This window comes from Neoarius graeffei, chromosome 6 (assembly GCF_027579695.1).
Source record: "Neoarius graeffei isolate fNeoGra1 chromosome 6, fNeoGra1.pri, whole genome shotgun sequence".
Taxonomy (NCBI): Eukaryota; Metazoa; Chordata; class Actinopteri; order Siluriformes; family Ariidae; genus Neoarius; species Neoarius graeffei.
In genome coordinates, this window is record NC_083574.1 from 45438242 (window position 1) to 45456286 (window position 18045).

General features: G+C 42.2%; 1 protein-coding gene across 1 annotated transcript in view; it reads left to right on the plus strand.

Annotated features, from left to right (window-relative positions):
- mlycd (malonyl-CoA decarboxylase) overlaps positions 1 to 18045 on the plus strand; it is a 66670-nt gene that overhangs the window by 26583 nt on the left and 22042 nt on the right. The window contains exons 2-4 of the mRNA XM_060923724.1: positions 10157 to 10269; positions 10420 to 10576; positions 10688 to 10840. Of these exons, the coding sequence (XP_060779707.1) occupies positions 10157 to 10269; positions 10420 to 10576; positions 10688 to 10840 (423 nt within the window). The remainder of the gene's footprint in view (positions 1 to 10156; positions 10270 to 10419; positions 10577 to 10687; positions 10841 to 18045) is intronic.

Below are 18045 nucleotides of genomic sequence, written 5' to 3' on the forward strand. Positions count from 1 at the left end.
CGTCATCTCCTCGATAGTTCTTCTACATATGGAACACATAGCAGTGTATTTTTTCCTACTGCATGAGAAGTCTGTATAAGCAAAGTGGACAATCCTCGGGGCTTCTCTCCAGGCATTTTAGCGCTATTAACGTTTGTTTCTGAACATGATGTGTGAATAGGTGAATGTGCATTCTCTTGCACGAAATTAATTAAAAAAATGTATGTAGATATAAATATCTTATGTCAAATTATGGCAGGTTACAAAAAATAAAGAAAAAAAATCCAACTCCTTGTCTCCAATTTACGAGCCCAATGCACAAGTCCGAGTCATTAGTGCTCAAGTCTAAGTGACGTCAATCGGCTAGTGGCCTAGTGGTAGCGTGTCCGCCTCTCGGTTGGGAGATTGTGAATTCTAGTCATGGTTGTGTCATACCAAAGACCATCATAAAAATGGTACCTACTACCATCTGGCAAGGCAATATAGATGCGAGTGGGGAGTTAAACTCTCGTGGTTACCAGAGGACTAGCCCACCACTGTAACCCTAGCTATGTAATAGGCGAGAGACCGAGGGCTGCGGAAACGGAGATCGGCACCGCCTGATGCATCACACGGCGCGGGAAGGACTTTAACTTTAACTAAGTGAAGTCACGAGTCCTTAAAATTAGGGCACAAGTCGGACTCGAGTCCGGGTCCTGGACTTAATCAAGTACTACAAGCCTGGGTAGAACTGTAGAATCCCCTAGGTCGGGCTGCACTGGCCCACCCCGACCTCTCTGTCTACTCCATATATTTACACCTGTATCACAAATCTTGCCCACGTTGTCCAGGATATTTAGTGAACAGACCACAGAGACCCCTAAGACCTGCTGCTTTTACTAGTGAGCAGAATGTCTGAGCAGGTTTCTCCTCAAATAGATCAATTTCCCTATGAAAGAATAAGATTTAGCATTCTTGGCCAGGTTACTCAGATCTGTGGGTCTGGCCCTCCAGAGTGAAGAGTAGGTTGAGGACCTATGCAAGAACCTCTAACACATGGCCTTGTAAATTCTCAGGTGGAAACTGTTCAGCAAATTGTGTGTATCTGGATCTAATGCACTGCCCAGTTCCTAGAGTACTAGTCTTCTGACTGAGACTGCTAGACAGCAGGCAGTCCACACACTGAAGGTGTAGGTGGTGGCCATTGCTCCATTTCATAGCACCATTGATTGTGTGTCTCTGGGAGCTCACCATGTTGTCACAGGCTTTCTGAAGGGAGCAGCGTGCTTTCATCTGCCAAGCTTCCCCAAGAGCCTGGAGTGCAATCTCACCCTTGTATTGAAGTACCTCAAGATCTCCCCTATGTGATGCTGAATTAAAATGGGTCTCTCTGAGGACTGCCTTTTTGCTAGCAGTCACTTCAGCAAAAAAAAAAAAGAGTGGGAGGACTACATGCATTGGTGATAAGCTCGCCTTGCATGCGTTGGTGGCCAGAGTGACTTTGTGCTTGCATCTGGGATTTACTTACTTTTGTTAAACAATCAATTGGTTAACGTTGCAGTGTTCCATGAAAGGGAACCAAGAAGGGGCTCATTTTTTCCAGAGCCTGAGGATGGCTTGTGGTGTCTGTGTCCTCTTCTCATGGCCATCAAATGAACTGTTTATCTGCCATGGATGGAAGACACAAGAAGCTCTGATGTCTAAACAGAGACTATTTCACTGGTTGGTAGATATCACGAATAGCCTACAGGGCCATACATAATGGGCAGATTTTTGAAGGCAAGAATAATAGCAGGCATTGGAAAGGGGATGCAAATCTCATTGCCTCTGTAGTCACTTTTAAAGATTGATCTGGCAAAAACGCTTCAGAAATACTGCCAGCAGATTAATCAAGACATAATAACCAGAGGTAAATTGGGCACGTATTAAGACATGACTTATTTATGACTTATTTTGGCCCCAGTGTATTTATATGTATTTATTTCACTTAGACCTGCAAACAATTTCTGATAGCACTGCACTTTAGAAAATTTTGTCCTCGAGCATGATGCAGTGTGAAGCCTTGATCCATCTTCAGGTCCTGGGGGGGAAATGAGCCACGTAAGCAAATGCAAAACAGTGGTTGGGGCAGAATTTTGAAAGTGTTGTCAGTTGCCCTGATGTTTAAAGTGGATATTATCCTATAAGTGCTTAGAAGTCATTTCTCTATCCAAATTGGGGTGGTTGGGTTTTTTTATTTTATTTTATTTTTATTTTTTGGACTGGAAATGAACCAGGGACAAAACACAAACTAGACTTGTGCTTGACTGAAAAGAGATGCGAGTTGCAGACTGTAACTGCTGTGTATCTCTACTTGCTCATGGGTGTCTCTCCTTGTCTTCACCTCCTCTGGGTGCAGCTGATGGCACATTTAACTGTTTTGAGCTCTAGCGCCTCTGCATTGTTTTGACTCGAAGCCTTGCATAGTGGCACTAATGGAAGATGGGATGTCTTCTCACTTTACTTGTTTAAAGAACAGAAATCTGCATCTGAGAAGATGATAATGGGTGTATTATTAATAGTTCTGCACCAGTCTTGTGCTGCAGCTCCGTACTGTTTTTCAGATGACCTTGTCAACTTGCACTTATGGTTTGGAAGTGTGTAACACCTACAGTAAGTCACACAAGTGGCCACTAGCTGAACTGTCCAGGAGGGGATTTTAAAATAGGAATGCACTTGTTCTTAATAGTGACTATGGTATTGATATACATAACATGATGTACTTTTTGAACTTTGATTTGCACACTAGTTTTATCACATACAGCCCGGATTTAATGATATATAATGTGTGTGTTTTTAAAACAAATGTGATTTATTTCTCTGAATGTACATGACCTAGAGCCACAATTTCAGCAACAGCTGTAAGTGACAGACGGACAATGTAACAAGTGACATTTCAATTGACATTTTCTCAATTATATGCAAATTGAGCATAGCGTATGAAATGGTAAAGTGACAAATGCAAATGACTGGCTTGAATAATCCCCTTTAGTTCCTGCGGTTGCTAAACACCCACAAGGGAATACAAGGAACTTATAACTTAAAACTAGATGGCCTTTCGATTTCATAAAATTGGTGAAATATAGTTCCCTCTGAAATTTGGTCATTTTTATTTCTATAATATCTCTCATCTCATCTGTAGCCGCTTTATCCTGTTCTACAGGGTCGCAGGCGAGCTGGAGCCTATCCCAGCTGACTACGGGTGAAAGGCGGGGTACACCCTGGACAAGTCGCCAGGTCATCACAGGGCTGACACATAGACACAGACAACCATTCACACTCACATTCACACCTACGGTCAATTTAGAGTCACCAGTTAACCTAACCTGCATGTCTTTGGACTGTGGGGGAAACCGGAGCACCCGGAGGAAACCCACACGGACACGGGGAGAACATGCAAACTCCGCACAGAAAGGCCCTCGCCGGCCACAGGGCTCGAACCTGGACCTTCTTGCTGTGAGGCGACAGCGCTAACCACTACACCACCGTGCCGCCATAATATCTTTTAAATAAATAAACCAACTAAACAACCCCAGGCCATTCTGTGTCTGGGAAGTTATTTAATTTGAGGGGATTCCCTGGCAAATAATGTGCATGAAATCGCTCGCTTCGTGCAGTCAAACAGACAGAGGAAGTCCGTGTGCGCATGCACAGGTTTACCTTCTTCTTTTGGGTTATACGGCAGCTGGCATCCACAGTGTTGCATTACTGGCATCTACAGGTTTACCTTGACCATGCACTGACAGTTCCATCATTCTGTCACTAAACGAGCAGCTGATCACACCGAGGTGCTCGCTGACCGCTGATATTTATTAGTTTGGTCCTGTGTTTCCTTTCCTTCGCAACATAACGTCTTTTCTTCTCACTTTCCGTTACTGTAGTCGGTCTTTCACGTTTCATTCACATCCTCCATTTTTCTCTCCTGTTTCAAATTTGTATCCCACAATGCCTTGGCCGAACAGGGAAGGCCCATTACGTGATTCATGATGTAGTATCTTGTATTGCGTCATGGTGAAGCAAGAAAAAAGAGCAGAGAATTTAGGGCCATGTGGCTCTAAATTCATTAATTGTTCTATTAAAAAAAACTAATAAAATTGGAAGTCTGTGATTCAAATTCAGTAGCTTTTGGTCCACTAAACAAAAATAATTGGATGTCGGGGAAAATTCTTTTTATGATATACACTTGAAAAATCTGAAAGGCAGTCTACCTTTAATAGTATGAACTTGGGGCTACACTTCTCCCGTCACACCCCAATTTGTTCACCTGCTAACTCCTATCCACCAGCCAGCTTTCCACTATCGCACAACTCCCAGCCAGGCAGGGTGAAGGGTACCATGTACTTCCTCCAAAGCTGGTGAAGCCATCCAGAGTTATTGTTTTGAACTGTTGCTAATTCTGCATCACAGGGCAAAGGAACAGTGGAAAGACAGTGCTATCCAACCTCTTCTGCATACATGAGCTCACAGTTACTGTGATTGACAAGGAAGAAACAGTATGCCATTACCATGGATTAAAGTTTTCCGTCGCTACGACGGATTTCCGTCAACTGGGAGCGCTAAAGGTCAATAATGAGAGTGATGCAGATCCGAGGAAGAAAAAAAAAGGGGGGGGTAGGCCCATAGGTCTGACACCGATGTGATTTAGAACTTCACCAAGCTGCTGTGATTGCCTGTTGTTGAACCCTTTCTTGTGCTGTGTTTGAGTATATGTAAAGGAATAAGTTGTTGTGCTAGATATAAATAAATAAATACAGCCTCCGCTACTGTCTAGTCCCAGGGAGGCTCGGCGTAGGCAGCGAGCCGCGGTGCTCGGCTTGAGTTTCATTTCTATCGGCGGCTCCAGACCGACTTTGCACGCTCGTAACTCGGCCAGGGGAGGTCCCAGCCTCCCCAAACTTGGCAGCCAGCGACCTCTGCCCTCTCCCCAACGAACCAGCGCTGCCAGGGCGGGCCAGCCCTGCGCCTCGGGGTGAGCCGTGGCGCTCCGCACAAAAGGTCAGAAAACAGTGGAAGCCAGTACTCCGAAGCTCAAACTTCAGGAAAGTGGCTCCGGTGTCGCAAGTGCACAAGGACAGTTATTTGAAAGTTAACCTAATGAATTTGTGCATGCACGTGCGATTTCATGAAGAACCGGGACAATTGGCATTCGGTGAAAGATTCACACCTATGACTCATTATATTCGCGCTCGCCCTCTCGCCCACTGTCGCTTCGTTTTCCCGATTTACACGCGTGTCTGAAGATGGAGTTTTCAGAAATCTCCACTCAGAGTTTGCGAAAGTAGCTGTTTTCAGTGACTGAAACCTCCGTATACAGTACCAGTCAAAAGTTTGGAAACACCTTCAAATTCGATGTTTTTATTTTTAAATTTTTTTCCTACATTGTAAATGAATACTGAAGTCATCCAGACTATGCAGCAACACATAAGGAATAATTTACTAAACTTTAAAATGTTAATCAAACCAAAATATGTTTTAGATTTTAGATTCTTAAAGTAGGCACCTTTTGCTTTGATTAGAGCTTTGCACACTCTTGACATTCTCTCAATCAGCTTCATGAGGTCATCACTCGAAATGGTTTTCCAACAGTCTCGAAGGAGTTCCCAGAGGTGCTGAGCACTCGTTGGCTGCTTTGCCTTCACTCTGCGGTCCAACTCATCCCAAACTTTTTCAGACTGACTGACCTTCATTTCTTAAAGTAATGATGGACTGTCGTTTTTCTTTACTTAGTTGCACTGCAAAAAATGGCCTTTCAAAAATAAGAAATAAAAGATTAAAACAAAGCTATTTGCTTGAATCAGGTGAAAAAAATCTGCCAATGGAACTAGTCAAATTTGACTTGGTAAGATTTCTTAAAGTAAGATGAAAAATCTAACCTGTTTTTTTAGATGAAATAATTCCAAAATAAGATTGGGGAACTTATTATGCAAGATCTGATTCACTCAAAATAATCAAAATAGTTCTTATAACAAGATCGTACTTCTTACATTTAGCCATTCAAGTCATTTTTATTTATTTCATTTTAAGGGTATTTCACTTAAATTCATGACAAAGTCTTAGCAGTAAAAACTGAATTTAAGATAAATATACTAATATTAGGATTGTTAAATTCTACAACTAAGCATTGCTAGCTTAAAAGATTCTCCTTTTGTGACCTGTAATTAGTAAAATACTCTAGATATGAGACCAGAGACCATCTTGAATCAAGTTGACGACACATGTAGCATTGAAACAAGTTTTTTTTTTTTTTTTTTTTCCCAATTCAACATTCAAACATTAAAACATCTCTTAAGATTCCACTTCCCCAGGACCTCAGGCACCAAAAAAAAAAAGTCTATGCATTTTGACTTACAGTGCTTACACAACGCCAAAGCAACAGTGCATTTTGGGGGCACTGACTATTCATGTGTATGAGGGGTTTACAAGATCAGGCACAAAAAACCTCAAACAAACAAAAAAAAACAAAAAACCACTGAACTTAACTCACAGCATTCCAAAAAGACGTCACTAAAACGCCCTCCACTCACTCATAGCCTTTTTGAAGGCACTTGTCTGGTCTAGAGTCTGTACAGCATCTAGAAGGCCCTCACTCTGAATGACTGAGAAAGCAGTCGCAGTAAACTTAGGATCTGTAAGGTGGAGTTGAATTGTAATGAAAGATTCAAAGATTTCAGTAAAGTTCATTAATTCCCAAAACAAGCATACTTTGTTTTTTTTTTCTTGAAACAAGATGAACCGCATTTGACAAATGTCCAAAATGTACTTACTTGTTTAAAAAAAAAACTTGTTTTATTTTCAAAGGTGCTCCAAATAAGACTTTTTCAAGACATTTTGTCTATACAAGATTTTCAAGATGGGCTGTCTAAAAACTAGCCTTTCTAGCTAAATGAGGTTTTGCTTGTTGGGCAATTATGTCTTATAATAAGGGTGGCTCGATGTTTTGACTTGAAAATAGACAAATAAACTTCCTAAGATTTTTATTTTTTGCAGTGTGAGTAGTTCTTGGCATAATATGGATTGGAACAGTACTCAAATAGGGCCATTCACTGTATACCAACTCTACCTCTTCACAACACAACTGATGGTCTCAAACACATTAAGGCCAAGTTTACATTAGACCGTATCTGTCTCGTTTTCTTCACGGATGCACTGTCCGTTTACATTAAAACGCCTGGAAATGCCGGGAAACGGGAATCCGCCAGCGTCCACGTATTCAATCCAGATCGTGTCAGCTCCGGTGCTGTGTAAACATTGAGAATACGCGGATACGCTGTGCTGAGCTCTAGCTGGCGTCGTCATTGGACAACGTCACTGTGACATCCACCTTCCTGATTCGCTGGCGTTGGTCATGTGACGCGACTGCTGAAAAACGGCGCGGACTTCCGCCTTGCATCACCTTTCATGAAAGAGTATAAAAGTATGAAAATACTGCAAATACTGATGCAAATACTGCCCATTGTGTAGTTATGATTGTCTTTAGGCTTGCCATCCTTCCACTTGCAAGTGGTAAGTGACGCGCATACCCGATATGCACTGGGATCACACACACAGCGGCTCAGTCCCAAATCACTGCTTGTGCACTTCACTCGCGCGCTCTGTGAGCTGCGCAGGGCCGGAGTGCGCACCCTCCAGAGGGCACTCGCTGTTCAGGGCGGAGTGATTTGGAGCGCAGGATGCCTGCGGAGCCGAGCGTATCTGTGTATTGGCGTTGCTATGTGCATGCGAATCATGTATTGGTGTTGCTGTGTGCACACTAATCGTTTTAAAAACGTTAATCTGATGATCCGCTGATACGGTCTAATGTAAACCCCACCTAAGAGGTCAAGAAATTCATGAAATTAACTCTTGACGAGGCACAGCTGTAAACTGAAAGCCATTCCAGGTGACTACCTCGTAAAGCTGACTGAGAAAATGCCGAGATGTGCAAAGCTGTCATCTAAGCAAAAGGTGCCTACTTTGAAGAATCTAAAATATAAAACATATATTCTGGTTTGATTAACACTTTTTTTGTTTACCAAATAATTCCATAGATATTTCTTCATAAAGTCGATGACTTTAGTATTAATCTACAATTCAGAAAATTTTTAAATAATGAAAAACCACTGAATTAGAGGCATTTCCAAACTTTTGACTGGTACTGTAGGTGTGAATGAGAGGTGCAACCGAATAAATAAATAAATAAATATGCGTCTTTTTTTATCCGGCTACATGTAGGCTATCACTGCGCAAAGCCTCTAATGTTGAAATGGTAGTAATATTTGTTAAAATAATAGTAGGCTAATTTCCACATTAATTGGTAAAATGGCCCAAGGGATGTGATGGGGGGATGGCCGTTTTTTAAGGGGGATGATTTGAGATTTTTATTTCAGAAGGGGGATGCCTCCCCCCACATCCCCCCTCAACTCGAGTACTGCGTATAAGGCCATATTTCACCTGACATAGGCCCTTCGATTTCCATCACTAGAGCGCGTCAAATTACTCTCGGTTTTGCCAGCATGGACGCGCTTCTTTTAAATGAAGGCACAGATGTATCAGACATCGACAAAACGGTAAAGAATAAGTGGAGATGGGCTTGGTGAAATGAAATGGGCGATAATGGCAAGCTCTTGCTGCTGTGCCAAGGAAAAAGAAACAAAAACAGGCATCAGGTGTTGCCAAACTAGATGCCTTTGGCGAAGAAGCAAAAAAAGTGAACTTTCACTTTACTTTTCTTGTTTCCTGGCTTTATTTCAACATATTTTCTTATTTTTCTTTCTGTTCCACTCTTTTGAAAGCATGGTTCAAGTTCGACTGCACTTGCACTTTTCTCTTAACCACTGTTATGCATTACTAAAGTATTGTTGAAATAAATTTGCACTTTGCGCTGAAAACTTGATGTTTCATCATGAATAGCCAGTAATGACAATGGTAAAGTCTTGCCTTAGCTTTAGTCATTGTTAAAATTATGTAAATGTACTATAAGTAGGGGCCGAGGAGATAATGGACAACACGGCGTTTAAAATTTGACGCATCGCTGACGTGGTAGGGGCCAATGACATGGAGCTTTTTTTTTCAGTCAGATGATTTTTTTTTTTGCTTTAATCCATGCATTACTCCCACCTGAGAGTATGGCCAAATTTGCTCCCTTGGCTCTCAGTCACAATGTCTGTGGATTCTGTGGATACATCAGGATTCTGACTTGTGAGCTTTGTGGATGTTTTTTCTTTTTTCTTTTTTTTTAACATAAAGAAATGACACCATGTATGTAGCTGTTTTCTGGAGAAGTTCTGCCTCCTGAAGTGTACATTGACTCCATCCAAAGGGGTCATCTCACAAAACTGAGGTAATACAATAATGGTAATCGTATGCAGCAATAATGAATTTAAGATGGCATGAAGGGTAAGGGCAATTTAATGAGGAAATGTTAACACATTAAACTTTGTGTAGGATAAGGTAGTTTTATTCTTTGTAGGTTTGGATCTTTACCCGTGAGTCAAACTGTGTGTTTTTGCTAATTTGTGATGGTGCTTTGACTTGACTAACTCGTATTTATGTAGAGCTTATAATCTCACCTAAGAATCAACGTGTGCACAAGAAAGCCATTCAAACAGATTTCACTGATGGGCATGCCTAAGGGTGCAACCATGTACAACCATGTTCACACATCTGTGCCTCTATGTGATTGTGCACAAGAGTGCAGTTCTCTGAACCTTTTCATATATGAAAGCTGACTCACTGGACGGGCGTGACTCGTTGCTGAAATTGCGTTATGTTTACCACAGATCTGCTCCGCTCTCTCTCATGGCACATCTAATAACGTCATTTGAAGGGCAAACAAACAGGCCTAGAGCGCAGCAGCCTGCAGAGAGGAATCTGATTTGTCCAAATCCGAAACTCAACATGCCAGACTGCAGAAGATCAGAAACCAATGTGAAATATTAATGCGCTGAGGAGCTGTGAGATCTTGCGTATGCGTCGGACGTAACATAATCCGAAGGCAAATGAAATTAGTGTTGAATTAATTTACTTGAATAAATTCTTTGATTTCCATACTAGAGAGATTTCATTAGCTACCGTACACAACTTGTCAACTAATGAAGAGTTTGTTGATTTGGAAAGCTATAGAAAGAAGCTCTTGTAAGACTGAATTAAATAAGTGTGTGTGTTTGTTTGTTTGTTTTAGGATCTTAACAGTACTTTGAAGAGCCTCCTGTCTGAGTGGTTCTCTGTTGGCCTTCTCCGATTAGAGAGAATCACGTGGCAGTCCCCTTGTGAGCTCCTTCAGAAGATCAGCCAGTAAGATTCATTCACCTCGACAGAACACTGAACATGGAGATCCAAGGCCTTCACATAATGCTTGATTGAAATAAAGTCGTTTAAAAAAAAAAAAAGCAGCATCACTCATGAAATCTCCTAGTGAATGCTGATCAGGGTGTGTATTTCCAGGTATGAAGCGGTGCACCCGGTGCGTAACTGGACAGACATAAAGCGCAGAGTTGGGCCTTACAGACGCTGCTACTCGTTCACACACGCCTCCATGCCTGGAGAACCTCTGGTCGTGTTACATGTAGCCCTCACTCAGGACATATCAGATAACATCCAGGTTAGTGAACATGATCACCTGCCACACTCACATTTACTTTCTACACTATATACTGTTTATTCACGTTTGATATCACTTTGCTGACAGTCGTCAATATCATTCGTCGTTTAGAGTATTGTGAGAGAGTTCACCACATTGGAAGCAGTAGAGCAAGTGGAGAAGATTAACACTGCCATCTTCTACTCCATCTCCTCCACCCAGGCTGGTCTGCAGGGGGTGGAGCTCGGCAATTACCTCATCAAGAGGGTGGTGCGAGAGCTGCAGGTTAGTGTGATGTGGATGGGAGAAGGTCTGATCAGATGCATAGCGCATACTGTATGTGTGGTGGCCTGGGAAGACCTTTCACATGCTCAATTGACCTTTTTAATAATAATAATAATAATATTGCATTTTATTTATAGGTGCCTTTCAAAGCACTCAAGAACACCTTACAATACACAGTAAAAATCAATATACAAAGCCTAAGGCGCCGTTTACACATACCCGGGTATTTTTAAAAACGCAGACCTTTGCCTTCGTTTGTGCCTTTCGTTTATACACAAACGGAGTTTTTTCCTCTGAAAACGATTCTTTCTAAAAACCCAGGCAAAAGTAGAGACTTTTTGAAAACTCCGTTTTGCGTTTGTGTGTAAAGAGACCAAAACGGAGTTTTAGGCAATCTTCGCGCCACAAAAGAGCGACCATTGTGCATATGACAAGCATGGAAACACTCAGAGTAGCAGCATTTCTGTTATTAAGAGCTATATTCGCCTGTTTGCTTTTGAGAATAAAGCTCATAAAGCTCATTGACCAGCAGAGACGCATTAAGGCCTCTGTATGCTCGTGCGACAAGGCTTTCGCAGATAGCTTTTCGCAGACAGTTGTAATTTATTGTTGAGCGAGGATAATAGGCGTGCGCGATGTTATTCACCGGCACAACGCAAGGGGGCGCGAAGTCGCTAGGAGTAGTTGGTGGGTGTGGTTAGTGGAGTGTTTATCCTCCGGTTACTTATAATGACTAGAACTTTTTTTTTTTTTTTATAATGACTAGAACTGGAGTCGTATAGATGTACGTACTTCCTCAATCAACCGCTCTTCGTGCTGCTCCATCTTCGCTCGTGTTTTTAAAAATGCCGGTCGTGAAAACAAAACAAACCGGGAAAGTAGGGAAGCGGAAGTGCGTGTAGAGCGGATGTAGAGTGGACCAATCAGAGCCCTCTTGTCTGCGGCGCTGTCTGCGAGGCTTCTGCGGTGGTGACAATTTTTGGGAGGTGCGCGCAGAGCGTCTGCGAAGGTGGGGGGGCTACGCAGACACTGTCTGCGACACCGTCTGCGAGGACTGGGTTGTCAGCATAAATTGGCCATTAGGGCTCAGAGGGCAGCAATTGCGGAGCTTCTGGTGACCAAAAGAGCCCGACTGCCAGCATCGGCGATTTTGGGTTCGACCTGGACGGACTGCTATCTGGTGGGAGAATTTCGAGAATGGCGTTGTCCGTAGGTCGCGTTAACCGACAATTGTCCGTCATTGACGGATTTTTTTTTAGCTATGACGGAAAAATCTGAAGGCCGTCGGTCATTTTGACGGATGTTTACCGTTACCATTACCAATAACAATAATAGCCTAATAATAACAATAATAAAACATAATGAAACAAACAATTGAAATGATTGGCAAGTTGTGGCAGAGTTTTCTTCCATACAGTATACATAGTCTTCACTGCCGTCACTTTCAATCTGAGCCGACGTTGCGGCAGTCTTGATGTTCAGTGCATAGGCTGCTCATGTATACACTGTAGCCACTGCGCAAGGCTGTTCCCCCCCATCGCGCTCCTGACCGCGCTCTGACTTTTCTACCACTAGCACAGTGAGATGTATTAATGTTTCCCTTCTCTGCAGAAGACACGTCATTTTTGCTACTAAAAAAAGAGATGCATTGGGTTGTTTGTGTCGTTTCCCTGCCTGTACAATAGCGCTCATTTAGGCTAGTTGTTTTCTTGTTTTTAAAATGAAACAAATGCCGATTTATTGTATTCTTCCCCAGCAAGCTTAGGAACATCACTGCTCGAATATCTGCTAAACTATCATTTTAATGAGAGCACGGGTCGACAAACTAACATTTAAACATAACTTCGTTTTATTTAAGACCTTCCGTGTCAGGTTCCAGGCTCCGCCGAGCCGAGACGCGGGGTGCAGCTGCACCACTGGTGCAGAAGGACCGCATGCTGCAGGATTTCCTCCCTATGAAGAGAGTACTAGCAGGGTCGGGAAATCCAACTTTCAGAGGCTCTTGCCGGCTTCTGATCACTTCCCTGGGAGAAATGTTTCCCGACTTCAGGACTTTGGCTGAAGTGGCGCTGGTTATTCCAGTCTCCAGTGTCGCAGCAGAGCACGGGTTCAGCCTTCAGAATAAAATTAAAACGTCAATGAGAAGTCGTCTGTCCGAGGCAAAGACGCAAAATTTAATGACAATTGCCTCGGCAGCAGTCTCCATTGACGACTTTGATTATGCACAAGCGAGCTTCCAATTTAAATCCATACGGGCCAGAAGGAAGGTTTGAGCTCACGCAAACAGGTCAAATTAGATCGTCACTTAAACCGTTGTAGTGGACTGTTCATATTTTAACTGCAATTGTCTTGCTACGTTGTAAAATAACATTGTTCATATGCCCGTTAAGGCACAACAGCCGCAATGTTTTTAGCGGAGGGAAAATGGGTTCACAAGTGACCGAACGTCAGAATCTCTGTTCATCTTTTTGCATCATAAATATATAAATAAATGATTAAATAATACAAGCTTGTTCTGTGAATTAATTTTTAAATGAAAATGAGTCCATGAAAACACAAGTTATTAAATGTATAGCATTTATAGCCTATATACATTGTCATTTAAAAGTTAAAATAAAATGACAGATAATAATGGACAATGATGGAATTTTTACGACCCTGTCTGTCAAAATGACGGACAATGAAAAAGTCTAACGCAACCACTGGCGTTGTCGTCCCGGAGGAATGGCAGGAAAATTTCAGAATGTCGCATGATCCTCACTCCTGTCACTCGCAGAGTTGGCACGTCCGTACATACAGGGTGAGTGTACTCGCATGCGCGCTTCTGTCGATGTCGTCAAAAAAGTTGCCTGCACACTCTATTACCTGGCTGACGAGGGTAGACTGTGCAAGACAGCTAATGCGTTCGGCCTTGCTCGCTCAACAGTGTCCATCATAGTGAGAGAAGTATGTCGAGCAATTACCATCCACATTGGCCCCATGTACATAAAGTTGCCCACATCGGAGGAATCTGTACAGCACCTCGTCACCAAGTTTGAGGAAATGCATGGTCTCCCTCAATGCCTAGGGGCTGTGGATGGCACACATGTGGAGATAAAGCAGCCATCTGTCAATTCCACAGATTACATTAATAGAAAAGGGAGGTTCAGCCTAAACATCCAAGCTACCTGTGAGTTTAACAGCTCTTGACAGCGTATTTATGTGGATCAATATAAACGTCTCATCTCATTATCTCTAGCCGCTTTATCCTTCTACAGGGTCGCAGGCAAGCTGGAGCCTATCCCAGCTGACTACAGGCGAAAGGCGGGGTACACCCTGGACAAGTCGCCAGGTCATCACAGGGCTGACACATAGACACAGACACAGACAACCATTCACACTCACATTCACACCTACGCTCAATTTAGAGTCACCAGTTAACCTAACCTGCATGTCTTTGGACTGTGGGGGAAACCGGAGCACCCGGAGGAAACCCACGCGGACACGGGGAGAACATGCAAACTCCACACAGAAAGGCCCTCGCCGGCCACGGGGCTCGAACCCAGGACCTTCTTGCTGTGAGGCGACAGCGCTAACCACTACACCACCGTGCCACCCCAATATAAATGTAATTTTTTTTTAAAAACGCAGCTGTGTGCATGAAGTTATTTTGGAAAACGGAGTTTAGAAAATATGCGTTTTTAAAAATACCCGGGTATGTGTAAACAGCGCCTAAAATACAACAATAAAATTGTAAAAGTCACTGAAGTCAGACACAATGGGCAAGTTTGAAAAGGTGTGTCTTAAGGCGGAGTTTAAAGGTTGGAAGAGAACAATTGAAAAGCATTCTAGGTGACTATCTTATGACGCTGGTTAAGATAATGCCAATAATGTGCAAAGCGTCGTCAAGGTAAATGGAGGCTTTTACTGGATATCCCTCATCAAAAAAAATTCCTGGGCAGGGATTGGCCAAGGATGGCTCACGTGAGATAAAATAGTTCCACCATTGATTAAGCAATGTATATTGTGACTTCAAAAATTAAATTAAAAAAAGGGATATGTTGTGAGTCAGTCATAGTATATCCTGGCTATACCGTGAACTGACTGTGTCACTGCTGTGCTGAAAATGATCCAGCACCCAAATAATATCTGGTCAGCATTCGGTGTATTGTGACCCTATGGTGGTTCCATGGTGACCAGTGGAGTAAAGGTCATCTGATTTATGATGCATCGCAACAGATGGGCAGTAATTGTACACCTACAAAGTGTACCAGATAAATTAACCAATGAGAGCATGTAGATCAGATATACCTTATGTTATGTGTATCCAATTTTTTTTTTTAAACTATAAAAAAGTTCACATAGTATTTCAGCCAATGATTGAAAGACATCCTGTTTAGACATGCTGAGATCATTCTCTCCATCTCTTCATCTTTGTGCATTTGGTCCAGTAAGAACCTCTTGATAAACCACATCGATTGCAGGGTTCTCCACTTTTCAAAAATAAAAGGTGGTGGCAGGGGTTCGGGGGCCGCCTAGGCCCCCAACGGGGTCCAGGGGTGGAGCCCCGGTGGGTGAACAGGGGGGGCCCCCTTGAAGCTGACGGACTTTGGGCTTTTTTGACAGTGAAACTGGCCAATAAATGGATAGGAAATGCTAAATCATTGTTAAAATCATTTTACAAAAAATTAACACATTCTTACTGTACATATCAAGTCAAGTCAACTTTATTGTCAAATATGCTATACATGCTCGACATACAGCACAGATGAAATTTCAGTCCTCTCTGACCCACGGTGCAAACAGGCAATGCAATAAATAAAAATAGAATAATTGAAAAAAACAACAATATAAACAGTATAAACACTCTAGATAGGAACTAGACATAGACTAAACACTCAGACAAACAATATAAACAGTATAAATAAACAGTATAAACACTAGATAAGAACAAGACATACTAAACACTCAGACAATATAAACAGTATAAACACTAGATATGAACTAGACATAGACTAAACACTCATATACAGGTACATATATATATATATATATATATATATATATATATATATATATATATATATACACACACACACACATTGGTTCAAATAACCAAACAGTCAAGGGCACTTGAGGTATAGCAGGTAAACATGAAATAAGCAGTGTAAACAAACTAGCAGCTGTTAAGATGAGGTAGTGCGGAATAGTGCAAATGAGCGAGGTAAAGTGAGATGTGCGGTCCCTGAGTTCAGTGTGTTAATGAATGTTGAGAGTGTGTGTGTTTGGGGGGGGGGGGAATTGTGAGGATGACATGTCAGATGCTGAAGGGGGGGGGCAGGGGGGTGTGCGAGCAGAATCTGTGGCAGGGGGCAGAGGGGGGAGGAGGGGCAGAACAGGGAGGGAGTTGAGCCTCCTGACCGCCTGGTGAAAGAAACTATTCTTGAGCCTGCTGGTTTTGGCCCGGAGACTCCGCAGTCTCCTCCCCGACGGCAGCAGGCTGAAGAGGCTGTGAGATGGGTGGGTGGGGTCACCTGCAATCCTGATGGCTTTGCGGGTGAGGCGGGAGTTATAATCTGATGGACAACGGCCAAAGATAGAACTTTTAATACAAGATATTTTATTGGGTCTGGTTTCCCAAAGTAGCAGCAGAAATTTAACACAAAATAAATTATAATAATAAAAGTTCAAGTAATTATTACAACAACAACAACAAAAAACATTTGTCTACAAAACAGAATACTGTATTGCACTATGTTTGCACCACCTGATTACATGCACATTACAGGACTACTACATAACAGACAGTGCCCATGACCCAACTAATCCACCTCCCTTCAGAGGGCAGGTGGCCTGTCCCTACCCACTGAAAGATACCAATGACTTTATATCACCAACATCGCATAAACCATACACTTACATAACAATATCAGGTCTAAGTGCAGCTAATAATCTCTATAATTCATAAACAAAATACCCAATTACAATACATGCATACCTTTTTTTTACAATACACATAATTAATGTTAATTGGGTTAAACCACTACAATCCATGAACAAGCTGGTGCGCGTGCCTGAGACTGGCACTACAAAGCCACCCCGGCCTCCATAGTTCGGGTCCTTTGACCCAGGAGCCCAGAAGTCCTGCAGAAACCAAATACAGTGAAGCAACGGGAAAATGCAGCTCTCGCCTACACGATCACAGATACGAAAATTAAAAGACCTGAACTTAACTAATGTGTGTGCGTGTGCTGTATATGATTACTGTAACTGTGTATGGTCAGAAAAGACGGTAGATAAGCGTAACCGTTGGAAGCTTGTAGCTTCCAACGTTACTGTGGGTCAGTATAGTGTAATGTGGTGTGGTGTAGTGTAACACAGGGATAGACTTCAATCTGCAGAGCTCTGTGTCACAATCTGTATGCAGCCGGCCAGATGTTTTTCTATTAAAATCGCGTGGCCACTTCAGGTAGCCCCGTATGCATTCATTTAATGGTCTTCTGTTTGTTAAATAGTTACAAAATTATAATAAAGCAAATATTTTACGATTTATTTGGTGTATACTGATGAAGTTATTTTGTTTGTTTGTTTGTTTGTTTGTTTTGGGCCACGGAAAGGGTGGAGGGCCAGAATTATAATGTGGCGGTGCGTCACTTTAAAAGGGCCCGTGGAGAACAATGGATTGTAGCTAATGCGTCTGATCTTTAAAAAATACAGTGGTGCTTGAAAGTTTGTGAACCCTTTAGAATTTTCTATATTTCTGCATAAATATGACCTAAAACATCATCAGATTTTCACACAAGTCCTAAAAGTAGATAAAGAGAACCCAGTTAAACAAATGAGACAAAAATATTATACTTGGTCATTTATTTATTGAGGAAAATGATCCAATATTACATATCTGTGAGTGGCAAAAGTATGTGAACCTGTAGGATTAGCAGTTAATTTGAAGGTGAAATTAGAGTCAAGTGTTTTCAATCAATGGGATGACAATCAGGTGTGAGTGGGCACCCTGTTTTATTTAAAGAACAGGGATCTATCAAAGTCTGAGCTTCACAACACATGTTTGTAGAAGTGTATCATGGCACGGACAAAGGAGATTTCTGAGGACCTCAGAAAAAGTGTTGTTGATGCTCATCAGGCTGGAAAAGGTTACAAAACCATCTCTAAAGAGTTTGGACTCCACCAATCCACAGTCAGACAGATTGTGTACAAATGGAGCAAAT